Source organism: Oncorhynchus kisutch, linkage group LG5 (genome assembly GCF_002021735.2).
Source record: "Oncorhynchus kisutch isolate 150728-3 linkage group LG5, Okis_V2, whole genome shotgun sequence".
Taxonomy (NCBI): domain Eukaryota; kingdom Metazoa; phylum Chordata; class Actinopteri; order Salmoniformes; family Salmonidae; genus Oncorhynchus; species Oncorhynchus kisutch.
In genome coordinates this window covers 59,275,324-59,288,346 of record NC_034178.2, presented here as the reverse complement: position 1 = coordinate 59,288,346, position 13,023 = coordinate 59,275,324, and the positions used below count along the sequence as shown (strand labels likewise).

The 13,023-nt window shown below is 44.7% G+C and overlaps 1 protein-coding gene across 1 annotated transcript in view; it reads right to left on the bottom strand.

Moving 5' to 3' along the window:
* The window catches only part of LOC116374230 (serine/threonine-protein kinase WNK2-like), a 67,406-nt gene that overhangs the window by 22,659 nt on the left and 31,724 nt on the right, over positions 1 to 13,023 (bottom strand). Inside the window, exons 10-15 of the mRNA XM_031825540.1 lie at positions 12,846 to 13,019; positions 11,673 to 11,825; positions 8,625 to 8,921; positions 5,843 to 5,895; positions 3,561 to 3,723; positions 3,245 to 3,361 (exon numbers count right to left, since the gene is read on the bottom strand). Of these exons, the coding sequence (XP_031681400.1) occupies positions 3,245 to 3,361; positions 3,561 to 3,723; positions 5,843 to 5,895; positions 8,625 to 8,921; positions 11,673 to 11,825; positions 12,846 to 13,019 (957 nt within the window). The remainder of the gene's footprint in view (positions 1 to 3,244; positions 3,362 to 3,560; positions 3,724 to 5,842; positions 5,896 to 8,624; positions 8,922 to 11,672; positions 11,826 to 12,845; positions 13,020 to 13,023) is intronic.

Here is a 13,023-nt window from a genome sequence, read left to right as displayed (position 1 = left end):
GTTTTTCTATTTTTATACCTACAAGGGTCATAAAATTCCAAATCAAGTAGCAAAATGATCCATGGTACATATAGGGAAAAAACTTCAAAACCTTATTCCTTGTGATTTATATTTTGACTGTCTTTTTTATGAATGTGTTATTCAATGCAATACCAGTAAAGGCTAAATTCAATATTTTATTTAAAAAAACATATACATACAGTTGAAGTCAGAAGTTTACATACACTCAATTTGGAGTCATTAAAACTTGTTTTTCAACCACTCCACAAATGTCTTGCTAACAAACTACAGTTTTGGCAAGTCGGTAAGGACGGTAAGGATGACACAAGTAATTTTTCCAACAATTGTTTACAGACAAATTTTTTAACTTATAATTGATTGCATCACAATTCCAATTCAGGTACACTAAGACGACTGTGCCCAAAAGCTTGGAAAATTCCAGAAAATGATGTAATGGCTTTAGAAGCTTCTGAGGAGGCTTGCAACCCGAAGAACACCATCTCAACCGTGAAGCATAGAGGTGGCAGCATCATGTTGTGGGGGTGCTTTGCTGCAGGCGGGACTGGTGCACTTCACAAAATAGATGGCCTCATGAGGCAGGAAAATGATGTGGATATATTGAATCAACATCTCAATTCATCAGTCAGGAAGTTAAAGTTTGGTTGCAAATGGGTCTTCCAAATGGACAATGACCCCAAGCATACTTCCAAAGGTGTGGCAAAAAGGACAACAAAGTCAAGGTATTGGAGTGGCCATCACAAAGCCCTGACCTCAATCCCATAGAAAATTTGTGGGCAGAACTGAAAAAGAGTGTGCGAACAAGGAGGCCTACGAACCAAGCTCTGTCAGGAGGAATGGGCCAAAATTCACACAACTTATTGTGGAAAGCTTGTGGAAGGCTAACCGAAACATTTGACCCAAGTTAAACAATTTAAAGGCAATGTTACCAAATACTAATTGAGTGTATGTAAACTTCTGACACACTGAGAATGTGATGAAAGAAATCAAATCTGAAATAAATAGTTCTCTCTACTATTATTCTGACATTTTACATTATTAAAATAAAGTGGTGATCCGAACTGACCTAAGACAGGGATTTTTTACTAGGATTAAATGTCAGGAATTGTGAAAAACTGAGTTTAAATGTATGAGAGCATCAGCTGTTCCGGACAACTGTGTGATCACGCTTTCCGTAGCCGATGTGAGTAAGACCATGTCAACATACACAAGGCTGATTACCAGGACGTGTGCTCCGGCCATGTGCTGACCAACTGGCAGGTGTCTTCACTGACATTTTCAACATGTCCCTGATTGAGTCTGTAATACCTACATGTTTTAAGCAGACCACCATAGTCCCTGTGCCCAAGAACACAAAGGCAACCAGCCTAAATTACTACAGACCCGTAGCACTCACATCCGTAGCCATGAAGTGCTTTGAAAGGTTGGGAATGGCTCACATCAACACCATTATCCCAGAAACCCTAGACCCAACATAATTGCATACCGCCCAAACAGATCCATGGATGATGCAATCTCTATTGCACTCCACACTGCCCTTTCCCACCTGGACAAAAGGAACACTCATGTAAGAATGCTATTCATTGACAACAGCTCAGGGTTCAACACCATAGTACCCTCAAAGCTCATAACTAAGCAAAGGATCCTGGGACTAAACACCTCCCTCTGCAACTGGATCCTGGACTTCCTGACAGGCTGGCCCCAGGTGGTGAGGGTAGGTAGCAACACATCTGCCACATTGATCCTCAACACTGGAGCTCTACAGGGGTGCGTGCTCAGTCCCCTCCTGTACTCCCTGTTCACCCACGACTGCATGGCCAGGCACGACTCCAACACCATCATTAAGTTTGCTGACGACACAACAGCGTCAACGATGAGACAACGACGAGACAGCCTATAGGGAGGAGGTCAGAGACCTGAATAACAACCTCTCCCTCAACGTAGTCAAGACGAAGGAGATGATTATGGACTTCAGGAAAAGGAGGACCGAGCACGACCCCATTCTCATCGACGGGGCTGTAGTGGAGCAGGTTGAGAGCTTCAAGTTCCTCGGTGTTCACATCAACAACAAACTAGAATGGTCCAAACACACCAAGGCAGTCATGAAGAGGGCACGACAAAGCCTATTCCCCCTTGGGAAACTAAAATGATTTGGCATGGGTCCTGAGATCCTCAAAAGGTTCTACAGCTGCAACATCGAGAGCATGGTTGCATTACTGCCTGGTACGGCAATTGCTTGGCCTCTGACCGCAAGGCACTACAGAGGGTAGTGCGTACGGCCCAGTACATCACTGGGGCTATGCTGCCTGCCATCCAGGACCTCCACACCAGGCGGTGTCAGAGAAAGGCCCTACAAATTGTCAAAGACCCCAGCCACCCCAGTCATAGACTGTTCTCTCTACTACCGCATGACAAGCGGTACCGGAGTGCCAAGTCTAGGACCAAAAGGCTTCTCAACAGTTTTTACCCCCAAGCCATAAGACTCCTGAACAGGTAACCAAATGGCTACCTGGACTATTTGCATTGTGTGCCCCCACCCCAACCCCAACCCCCCCAAACCCTCTTTTTACGCTGCTGCTACTCTCTCTTTATCATATGTGCATAGTCACTTTAAATATACATTCATGTACATACTACCTCAATTGGGCTGACCAACCAGTGTTCCCGCACATTGGCTAAACGGGCTATCTGCATTGTGTCCTGCCACCCACCACCCGCCAACCCCTCTTTAACGCTACTGCTGCTCTCTGTTCATCATATATGCATAGTCACTTTCACCATATCTACATGTATATACTACCTCAATCAGCCTGACTAACCGGTGTCTGTATGTGGCCTCGCTACTTTTATAGCCTCGCTACTGTATATAGCCTGTCTTTTTATGGTTGTTTTATTTCTTTACTTACCTATTGTTCACCTAACACCTTTTTTGCACTGTTGGTTAGAGCCTGTAAGTAAGCATTAGACTGTAAGGTCTACTACACCTGTTGTATTTGGCGCACGTGGCAAATAAACTTTGATTTGATTTGGCTAAGGTGTATGTAAACTTCTGACTTCAACTGTATATGTTTTTTGATACCTAAAGGCCTAAAGGGGTCCTACAATTCCAAATCAAATAGCTAAATGATTCATGATATGACCATCTTAAAACAATTCCATATGTTAGCGTAGTTGAACCCAACCCCCATTCGGGATGCAAACAGGTCTTCCAAGGTCATGACCTCACCATGTAAATAGCGATTTCTTCTGGAGCATCTCCGTCCAGGTCAAACTTGAAGGTTACCATTTTGTGGTTGTGGGTCTCCAGCTGGCACTCCACCATCTTATCGCCCGTGTTGCTCACCTGAGGGAGAAGGGGAAATCACTTTTAATGTGCAAGTACGAATATGCATATACTTTGAATATAGCAATATATGAATATACAGTATAAATGGTCATTTCTGTTTTAAACTTTATCCTTTGGACTTACTGAATAGCTTATGAATGGCAAAAACCTTGACCACTGGTCAGTTCGGAGAGGTGGGTAGTCAGGACGGACTTACATTGAGCATGCTCAGTTTGGGCTTGTTGGTCTTCTCTTGGCGTGAGCGTGTGCGGGTCGACTTGCGGTGGTGTTTCCGGGACTTCCCGTCTCCCTTCCCGCTGCTGGCCGAGCCATCGTAACCATCACTCATCTCCTTACCCGACGCCACATCTGAGTTGAAGCTAAAGGTAGGGATATGAAGGAGGTAAAGAACACTTTTAATAACCTCTACAGGATCGGTGTTCCGTCCCCCCACCTCCCCGTGGGAAAGGTTGAGCTAACATAGGCTAATGTGATTAGCATGAGGTGGTAGGAAACAAAAACAAATCCCAGGACATAGATGGGCAGAAAGCTTACATTCTTGTTAGTCTAACTGAACTGTCCAATTTACAGTAGCTATTATATTTACAGTAGCTATTACAGTAGCTATTATTATTTGAGGAGAGTGCACAATTACACACTTGAAAATGTATGAATAAACCAATTAGGCACATTTGGGCAGTCTAGATACAACATTTTGAACATATATACAATGGTTCATTGGATCAGTCTAAAACGTTACACATACACTGGTGCCATCTAGTGGGCAAAGTCTAAATTGTGCATGGGCTGGGATAATATATCATGGCCTTTCTCTTGCATTTCAAAGATGATGGTACACATTTTTTTTTTTAAATACATTTTTTTCTTTGTATTCTCTTTTATCAGATCTAGTGTGTTATATTCTCCTAAATTAATTTCAAATTTCCACAAACTTCAAAGTGTTTCCTTTCAAATGGTATCAAGAATAGGCATATCTTTGCTTCAGGTCCTGAGGTTCAGGAAGTTAGATTTGGGTATGTCATTTTAGGCGATAATTGAAAAAAAGGGTTGGATCCTTACATTCTCTTCTTCTTGTTCCTCTCTCTCTCTCTCTCTCTCTCTCTCTCTCTCTCTCTCTCTCTCTCTCTCTCTCACCTCTCTCTCTCCTCTCTGTCTATCTCTCTCCATCACTCTCTTTCTGCTTATGGCAGAGAGAAAGAACACTCAAAGAACACTTTAAAGACTCTTTCCTCTGTCTATTTCTCTCTCTCTTTCTGCTTGTGGCACAGAGATAGAGATCTTATGTGTTGACACTCACTAAGACAGCACTCTGGTGTAGTCACTGGGTTGGAAGGTTAACATTTCAGTAAGAAAACATTCACAGTAAAATAGTAAATAATGGCTACATCTGTCAAGAGGAGTAAAACAAGGTTGTCCACCATTGGCATATCTATTTATTATTGCCATCGAAATGTTAGCTGTTAAAATTAGATTCAATAATAATATTAAGGGATTAGAAATCCATGGCTTAAAAACAAGGTGTATGCTGATGGTTCATGTTTTCTTTTAAAACCACAATTAGAATCCCTCCACAGCCTCATAGAAGGTCTATATACAGTAGGGCAAAAAAGTATTTAGTCAGCCACCAATTGTGCAAGTTCTCCTACTTAAAAATATGAGAGAGGCCTGTAATTTTCATCATAGGTACACTTCAACTATGACTGACAAAATTAGAAGAAAAAATCCAGTAAATCACATTGTAGGGTATTTTATGAATTTATTTGCAAATTATGGTGGAAAATAAGTATGTGAACAGAGAGCAGCAGTAGCGCAAAAGAGGGGTTGGCGGGTGGTGGGTGGCGGGTGCACAATGCAGATAGACCGGTTATCCAATGTGTGGGAGCACTGGTTGGTCGACCCAATTGAGGTAGTATATACATGAATGTAGGGTTAAAGTGACTATGCATTTGTTGTATTATTTGTTCTGTCCTTTCAAGTGGATTAAACTGAAATTGCAACCAACTTTCTAAGGAATATTTAAAAAATTATATTCTTTTGGCGATGATTTCATTTTAAAATAGCTGAAAGTGAGCAGTTGTAATCTGAATAAAGGGAAAAAGGCCAAAAGGCCAGGTATATATATATATATATATAGGTATGTATGTGTATGGATATATATATTTACCCAAACAATAGATGGGGGATTGGAAATGATGCAGACAATTACATTGAAGGAAGCAACAATCTATACGCAATATTAATTCTGATCCACCCCTTAAAAAATATATATTATAATAATAAAAAATATATTATAATAATAAAAAATAAAACACTCAGGATTGACAGGGCAAGGTGTCCATTGTCACACAGTGTAGTGTTCTAGGTTTATTATTCACAGATAGTCAGGGTCACTCATTGTATCCACTAAAGCCCCTGTACTGTACATTGGGGAAAAACATCTTAACACTCTAGTCAAGTTCAGAAGGTATGGCCACACACCTGTCATAGCCTGCATAACTGTGAAACGCCATGGGTTTCTCTTGCATTGGCTCCTGGGGGAAAGACAATGGGGTTGTTGGATTCACAAAACATGTCATATGGGGTTGAGTATGCCTGTATCACAAATGGCACACTATTCCTTCCTATATAGTGCACTACTTTTGACCTGCGCCTATAGGACACTATGTAGTGAATAGGTGGCCATTTGGGACATAGCCTACATTTACAATATGAGTAGTGCATAGCCAACACACAAGATAAGTGTTCCCTGATACATGTAGAAGTAGTCATCACAATATGTTCTGTAGTGTTTGAGAGTTGAGTAAGAATTGTGTCTGTGCTGTACTATAGGATACTGTAGGGAATTATAGGGAACTCTAGGGTAGGGAACTGTAGGGTAGGGACCTGTAGGGAACTGTAGGGTACTGTAGGGAACTGTAGTGTAGGGAACTTTAAGGTACTGTAGGGGACTGTAGTGTAGGGAACTGTAGGGTGGGAACTGTAGGGTACTGTAGGGTACTGTAGGTAACTTTAGGGTACTGTAGAGTACTGTAGGGAACTGTAGGGAACTATAAGGAACTGTCGGGTAGGGAACTGTAGGGTACTGTAGGGAACTGTAGGGTACTGTAGGGTAGGGAACTGTAGGGAACTGTAGGTAACTTTAGGGTACTGTAGAGTACTGTAGAGTACTGTAGAGAACTGTAGGGAACTATAAGGAACTGTCGGGTAGGGAACTGTAGGGTACAGTAGGGAACTGTGGGGTACTGTAGGTAACTTTGGGGTACTGTAGAGTACTGTAGGGAAATGTAGGGAACTAAAAGGAACTGTAGGGTAGGGAACTGTAGGGTACTGTAGGTAACTGTAAGGAACTGTAGGGAACTATAGGGTAGGGAACTGTAGGGTACTGTATGGAACTGTAGGGTACTGTAGGTAACTTTGGGGTACTGTAGAGTACTGTAGGGAACTGTAGGGAACTATAGGGTAGGGAACTGTCGGGTACTGTAGGGAACTGTAGGGTACTGTAGGTAACTTTGGGGTACTGTAGGGAACTATAGGGTACTGTAGGTAACTTTGGGGTACTGTAGAGTACTGTAGGGAACTGTAGGGAACTATAGGGAACTGTAGGGAACTATAGGGAACTGTGGGGTACTGTAGGGAACTATAGGGTACTGTAGGGAACTGTAGGGTACTGTAGGGTACTGTAGGGTACTGTAGAGTACTGTAGGGAACTATAAGGAACTGTAGAGTAGTGTACTGTAGGGAACTGTAAGAAACTGTAGGGAACTATAGGGAACTGTAGGGTAGGGAACTGTAGGGAACTCTAGGGTAGGGAACTGTAGGGTACTGTAGGGAACTATAGGTAACTGTAGGGTACAGTAGCGAACTGTAGGGTGCTGTAGGTAACTTTAGGGTACTGTAGAGTACTGTAGGGAACTGTAGGGTAATGAACAGTAGGGTACTGTAGGGAACTCTAGGGAACTGTAGGGTAGGGACCTGTAGGGTACTGGAGGGAACTGGAGGAAACTCTAGGGAACTGTAGGGTAGGGAACTGTAGTGTACAGTAGGGAACTGTAGGGTAGGGAACTGTAGGGTAGTGTAGGGAACTGTAGTGTACTGTAGGTAACTTTAGAGTACTGTAGGGAACTATAGGGAACTGCAGGGTAGGGAACTGTAGGGTACTGTAGGTAACTTTAGGGTACTGTAGAGTACTGTAGGGAACTGTAAGGAACTGTATGGAACTATAGGGTACCGTAGGGAACTGTAGAGTAGGGAACTGTAGGGTGCTGTAGGGAACTCTAGGGAACTGTAGGGTACTGTGGGGAACTGTAGGGTACTGTAGGTAACTTTAGAGTACTGTAGGGAACTGTAGGGTACTGTAGAGAACTGAAGGGTACTGTAGGGTACAGTAGGGAACTGTAGGGTCAGGAACTGTAGGGTACTGTAGGGAACTGTAGGGTACTGTAGGGTAGGGAACTGGAGGGTACTGGCGGGAACTGTAGGGAACTCTAGGGAACTGTAGGGTAGGGAACTGTAGGGGAATGTAGGGAACTGTAGGTAACTTTAGGGTACTGTAGAGTACTGTAGGGACCTGTAGGGTAGGGAACTGTAAGGGACTGTAGGTAACTGGAGGGTACTGGAGGGAACTGGAGGGTAGGGAACTGGAGGGTACTGTAGGGAACTGGAGGGTACTGTAGGTAACTTAGGGTACTGTAGGTAACTTCAGGCTACTGTAGGGTACTGTAGGGAACTGTAGTGTAGGGAACTGTATGGTACAGTAGGGAACTGTAGGGTAGGGAACTGTAGGGTACTGTAGGTAACTTAGGGTACTGTAGGTAACTTCAGGCTACTGTAGGGTACTGTAGGGAACTGTAGTGTAGGGAACTGTAGGGTACTGTAGGGAACTGTAGGGTACTGTAGGGGGCTTTGGGGTACTGCAGGGTAGGGAACTGTAGAGAACTGAAGGGAACTGTAGGGTAGGGAACTGTAAGGGACTGTATGGAACTGTAGGGTACTGTAGGTAACTTTAGGGTACTGTAGGGTACAGTAGGGAACTGTAGGGTACTGTAGGGAACTGTAGGCTACTGTAGGTAACTTTAGGGTACTGCAGGATACTGTAAGGAACTCTAGGGAACTGCAGGGTAAGGAACTGTAGAGAAAAGTAGGGAACTGTAGAGTAGGGAACTGTAGGGTCCTGTATGGAACTGTAGGGAACTGTAGGGTAGGGTACTTTAGTGAACTGTAGGGAGCTTTAGGGTTGGGATCTGTCAGTGTAGCTACCTACCTCTTGACTGTCTTCAGGTTGGGAAACGGTAGATATGGACTCAGTTTCCAGGTTCTGCTGAGTCGTGGGCAGGCTGGTACTTTTCTGGGTGCCAGCCTGCTGCAAGGCTGCAGCCAGAGCCAATGCCGGAGCCAGGGGTGGGGCCGGGGCTGGACTCTCAGGGAGTGTCTGATCAGACCCGGCTGCAGCAGCAGGGTCGGGGTCAACCATACGCCCCCTCCGGGGAGGGGACAGGACGGCAGGCTGGACGGGGTGGAGCGGGGCCAGTGGTGACACCGGAGCCTCTCCCTGGGGGTCCTGGAGGGAGGAATAACTTAAGTATTACAGTACCCTTTTTGCCACTGCTGCTAACATTGTACAACCCATAGAAATAGACAGCCAGGTCACCTGTCATATAAGTCTGTTTTCGGAACCGGCCACTAGAGGCAACAGTAAGCGCTAGGGTTTTACTAGGGTGTTGTGGAAAGGGATGGTGGATAGGCGTATGCATCTCCCTCTGATTCCAAAGGTTGCAAGTTCGAATCCAGCGATAGAAAGTAGTTTTAAGATTTTGGTTTTAAGCCTATCCCAACCCCTAAACCTTACCATAACCATTCAGAGTTAATGCCTAACCTTAAGATTTCGGAGTTTATGCCTAAACTTCACCTTAAACACTTCCAAATTTGACGTTGCAACAAATTCTCAATTTGACATTTGAGAAATATTGATGAACGTTTAATTCAGACATGAGACTGTGAGTGCTAGTTGGAAATAGAAGGAATGGAACGGGCGTCCCCATTCAAGTCAATGATGGCATAATAGGTGGACTGGAGGCCACCGGGAGCATACCCATAGGAGGGAAGCAGGAATTAAAAGCAGAAAGTAAATGCAGGAAGTCTACCCATAAATCTTTGAGATTTCCAGTCAAATTGCCAGGGTTAGATGTTCCAATTCTATTTCTATGGTACAACCTACTAGTTCATCGAAATGTGTGTTCTGAACTGTGTTTACTGTCCATGTCTTACTGTCCACATTTCAACTTAAAGTAAAAATGCAAAGCCAACATATTTGGATGGTCTTGTAAATCCAGTATACGTAATGTATTTGGGAGGTTTGCTGTGTTTCAGGCATCATAGTAAGCTACGGTTGTAAATTCCTGTACCTTTCCACAGATTACCAGAAACCCTGGTTAGAGGACTGTGAATGTCCTTACTCCTTCTCACCTAATTCCAGGAATCTTCCAAACGAGATTTCAGGAAAACTAGGTAATTTGGGGGAAATTACTAGAACCCTACAGTGAGCATTAATTAGAATATTCACATGGAGAGGTTGCTCTGCCACGTGTTTCTCAGGGAGGTGGGCAAGGGGGGCGGTAGGGTGTACATCGGAGAGGGGCAGGTGGTAAGAGGGTTGGAGAAGGGGGAGGTCTTGCTGAGGGGTGGCAGGATAGACCGACTGATGCCATGGCTGCTGTCAGGGCATCCTAGGCGGCAAGGTCATGGCAAGCAGGGGGATGGGTACTGCCATGCCTAACGTCTGCTGGGGTTGTTGGGCCAGGGACACTGGGGTCTGGGGGGTGCCAACGGTGGTTAGGGAGGGCACAGTACAGTAACAGGGGCTGGGAGGACCAGGTACAGGGAGGGAAATCCTTGGGGGGTAGACAGGGCACAGAGTTGGTAAGTTGGTAATAAGTTGGTTGAATTTTGTCCCATTCCTTCTGACAGAGCTGGTGTAACTGAGTAAGGTTTGTAGGCCTCCTTGCTCCCACACACTTTTTCAGTTTTGCCCACAAATTGTCTATAGGATTGAGGTCAGGGCTTTGTGATGGCAACTCCAATACCTTTACATTGTTGTCCTGAAGCCATTTTGCCACACCTTTGCAAGTATGCTTGGGGTCATCATCCATTTGGAAGACCCATTTGCAACCAAGCTTTAACTTCCTGACTGATGTCTTGAGATGTTGCTTCAAAATATCCACATCATTTTCCTCCTCATGATGCCATCTATTTTGTGAGGTGCACCAGTCCCTCCTGCAGCAAAGCACCCCCACAACATAATGCTGCAGCCCCCGTGCTTCACGGTTGGGATGGTGTTCTTCGGCTTGTAAGCCTCCCCCTTTTTCCTCCAAACATAACAATGGTCATTATGGCCAAACAGTTCTATTTTTGTTTCATCAGACCAGAGGACATTTCTCAAAAAAGTATGATATTTGTCCCCATGTGCAGTTGCAAACAGTAGTGTGGCTTTTTTATGGCAGTTTTGGAGCAGTGCCTTCTTCCTTGCTGAGCGGCCTTTCAGGTTATGTCGATATAGGACTCGTTTTACTGTGAATATAGATACTTTTGTACCTGTTTCCTCCAGCATCTTCACAAGGTCCTTTGCTGTTGTTTTGGGATAGATTTGCACTTTTCGCACCACATTATGTTCATCTCTAGGAGACAGAACGCGTCTCCTTCCTGAGCGGTATGACGGCTACATAGTCCCATGGTGTTTATACTTGCATACTATTGTTTGTACAGATGAACGTGGTACCTTCAGGCGTTTGGAAATTGCTTCCAAGGATGAACCAGACTTGTGGAGGCATACAATTTGTTTATGAGGTCTTTACTGATTTCTTTAGATTTTCCCATGATGTCAAGCAAAGAGGCACTTTGAAGGTAGGCCTTGAAATACATCCACAAGTACACCTCCAATTGACTCAAATGATGTCAATTAGCCTATCAGAAGCTTCTAAAGCCATGATATCATTTTATGGAATTTTTCAAGCTGTTTAAAGGCACAGTCAACTTAGTGTATATAAACTTCTGACCCACTGGAATTGTGACACAATTAATTATAAGTGACATAATCTGTCTGTAAACAATTGTTGGAAAAATGACTTGTGTCATGCACAAAGTAGATGTCCTAACTGACTTGCCAAAACTATAGTTTGTTAACAAGAAATGTGTGGAGTGGTTGAAAAACGAGTTTTAATGACTCCAACCTAAGTGTATGTAAACTTCCGATTTCAACTCGATCTGTGTTGCTTGAGCGTCATGAGTCTGTCAAGCGAGACTATCTACTTCCCACCTCTGTCTTGATCTGTCGTGGCTCAATAGGGGGTGTGGCCTGGACAGGCTGCTGTAGAGGGGGAGGAGCACTGCTGGCCAGGAAGGCAGCTGATTGGACAAGACTGGTGGTGATGTCAGAGCACTGCTCAGGTAGAGGCTGACTGGTAGACAACTGTAGTAGGAGAGAGAGATAGAGAGAGAACGAGAGAGAGAGAGAGAGGGGGAGAGATGGGGAGAGAGGATAGAGTCGAGGGGAGAGAGACAAACAGGCAGGGTGAGTAAACGTCATGACAAAGTTAATTGAACATCTATATCTGTCCTGTTCCACAAACATAATCTATTGCCTCAAACACTCTGCCTGTCCTGTCACCAAGTCTGGTTGGCAAACAGCCATATCTGTCTGTTTTTTCTGTCTGACTGGTACACGTACCACACATACACACATGTCACCGGGTCTCGTTGGCCACAAACACATATGTACACACACACACCCAGAAACACACACCCACCCACACACAAACACACACACACTGACCCACACACAAACACACACCCACACACACACACACCCACACACAAACACACACCCACCCATACACAAAGACACACCCACCCACACGCAAACACACAAACACCCACCCACCCACACACAAACACCCACCCAACCACACACAAACAAACACACACCCACACACAAACACCCACCCACCCACACACAAACACACACACCCACCCACCCACAAACACACAAACACACACACCCACCCACACACAAACACACACCCACACACCCACAAACAAACACACACACACCCACACACAAACACCCACACACACACACACACACACACACACACACACACACACACACACACACACACACACACCCACAAACAGACACCCACACAGAAACACAAGGCTCTGGGCTCACACATAAACACCACAGGGCTTGTCTATGTGTGAATATACTGTACTCACAGCTGAGAACAACACACATCACAGCCACCTTCATCTCTGCTCATTGAACAGAAGCCTGGGGACAGACAGCATCTGACTGGACAGTCAATATATTGTTATTGAGAGTCCCACAAACTATCACTTCTCATAGCTACACACTCACAGGTACACACACACATGCACATACACAAACACACATTCACACCCAAGTGTTGGATTCAGAATAGACCCTTACCTCCTGGTTGGGCTGGACAGGAGCAGTAAGCTGTGCCTGTGCCTGTCCAGTGGGGACATGGGCAGCAGCTGGGAAGCTCTGTGTTGCAGCTGTTCTGCTCTTATGTACTGTAGGCCCTGGTGTGGCTGTAGCAGAGGTATGCTGAGCCTGGGGCTGGGTCAATCCTGTACTGGGCTGG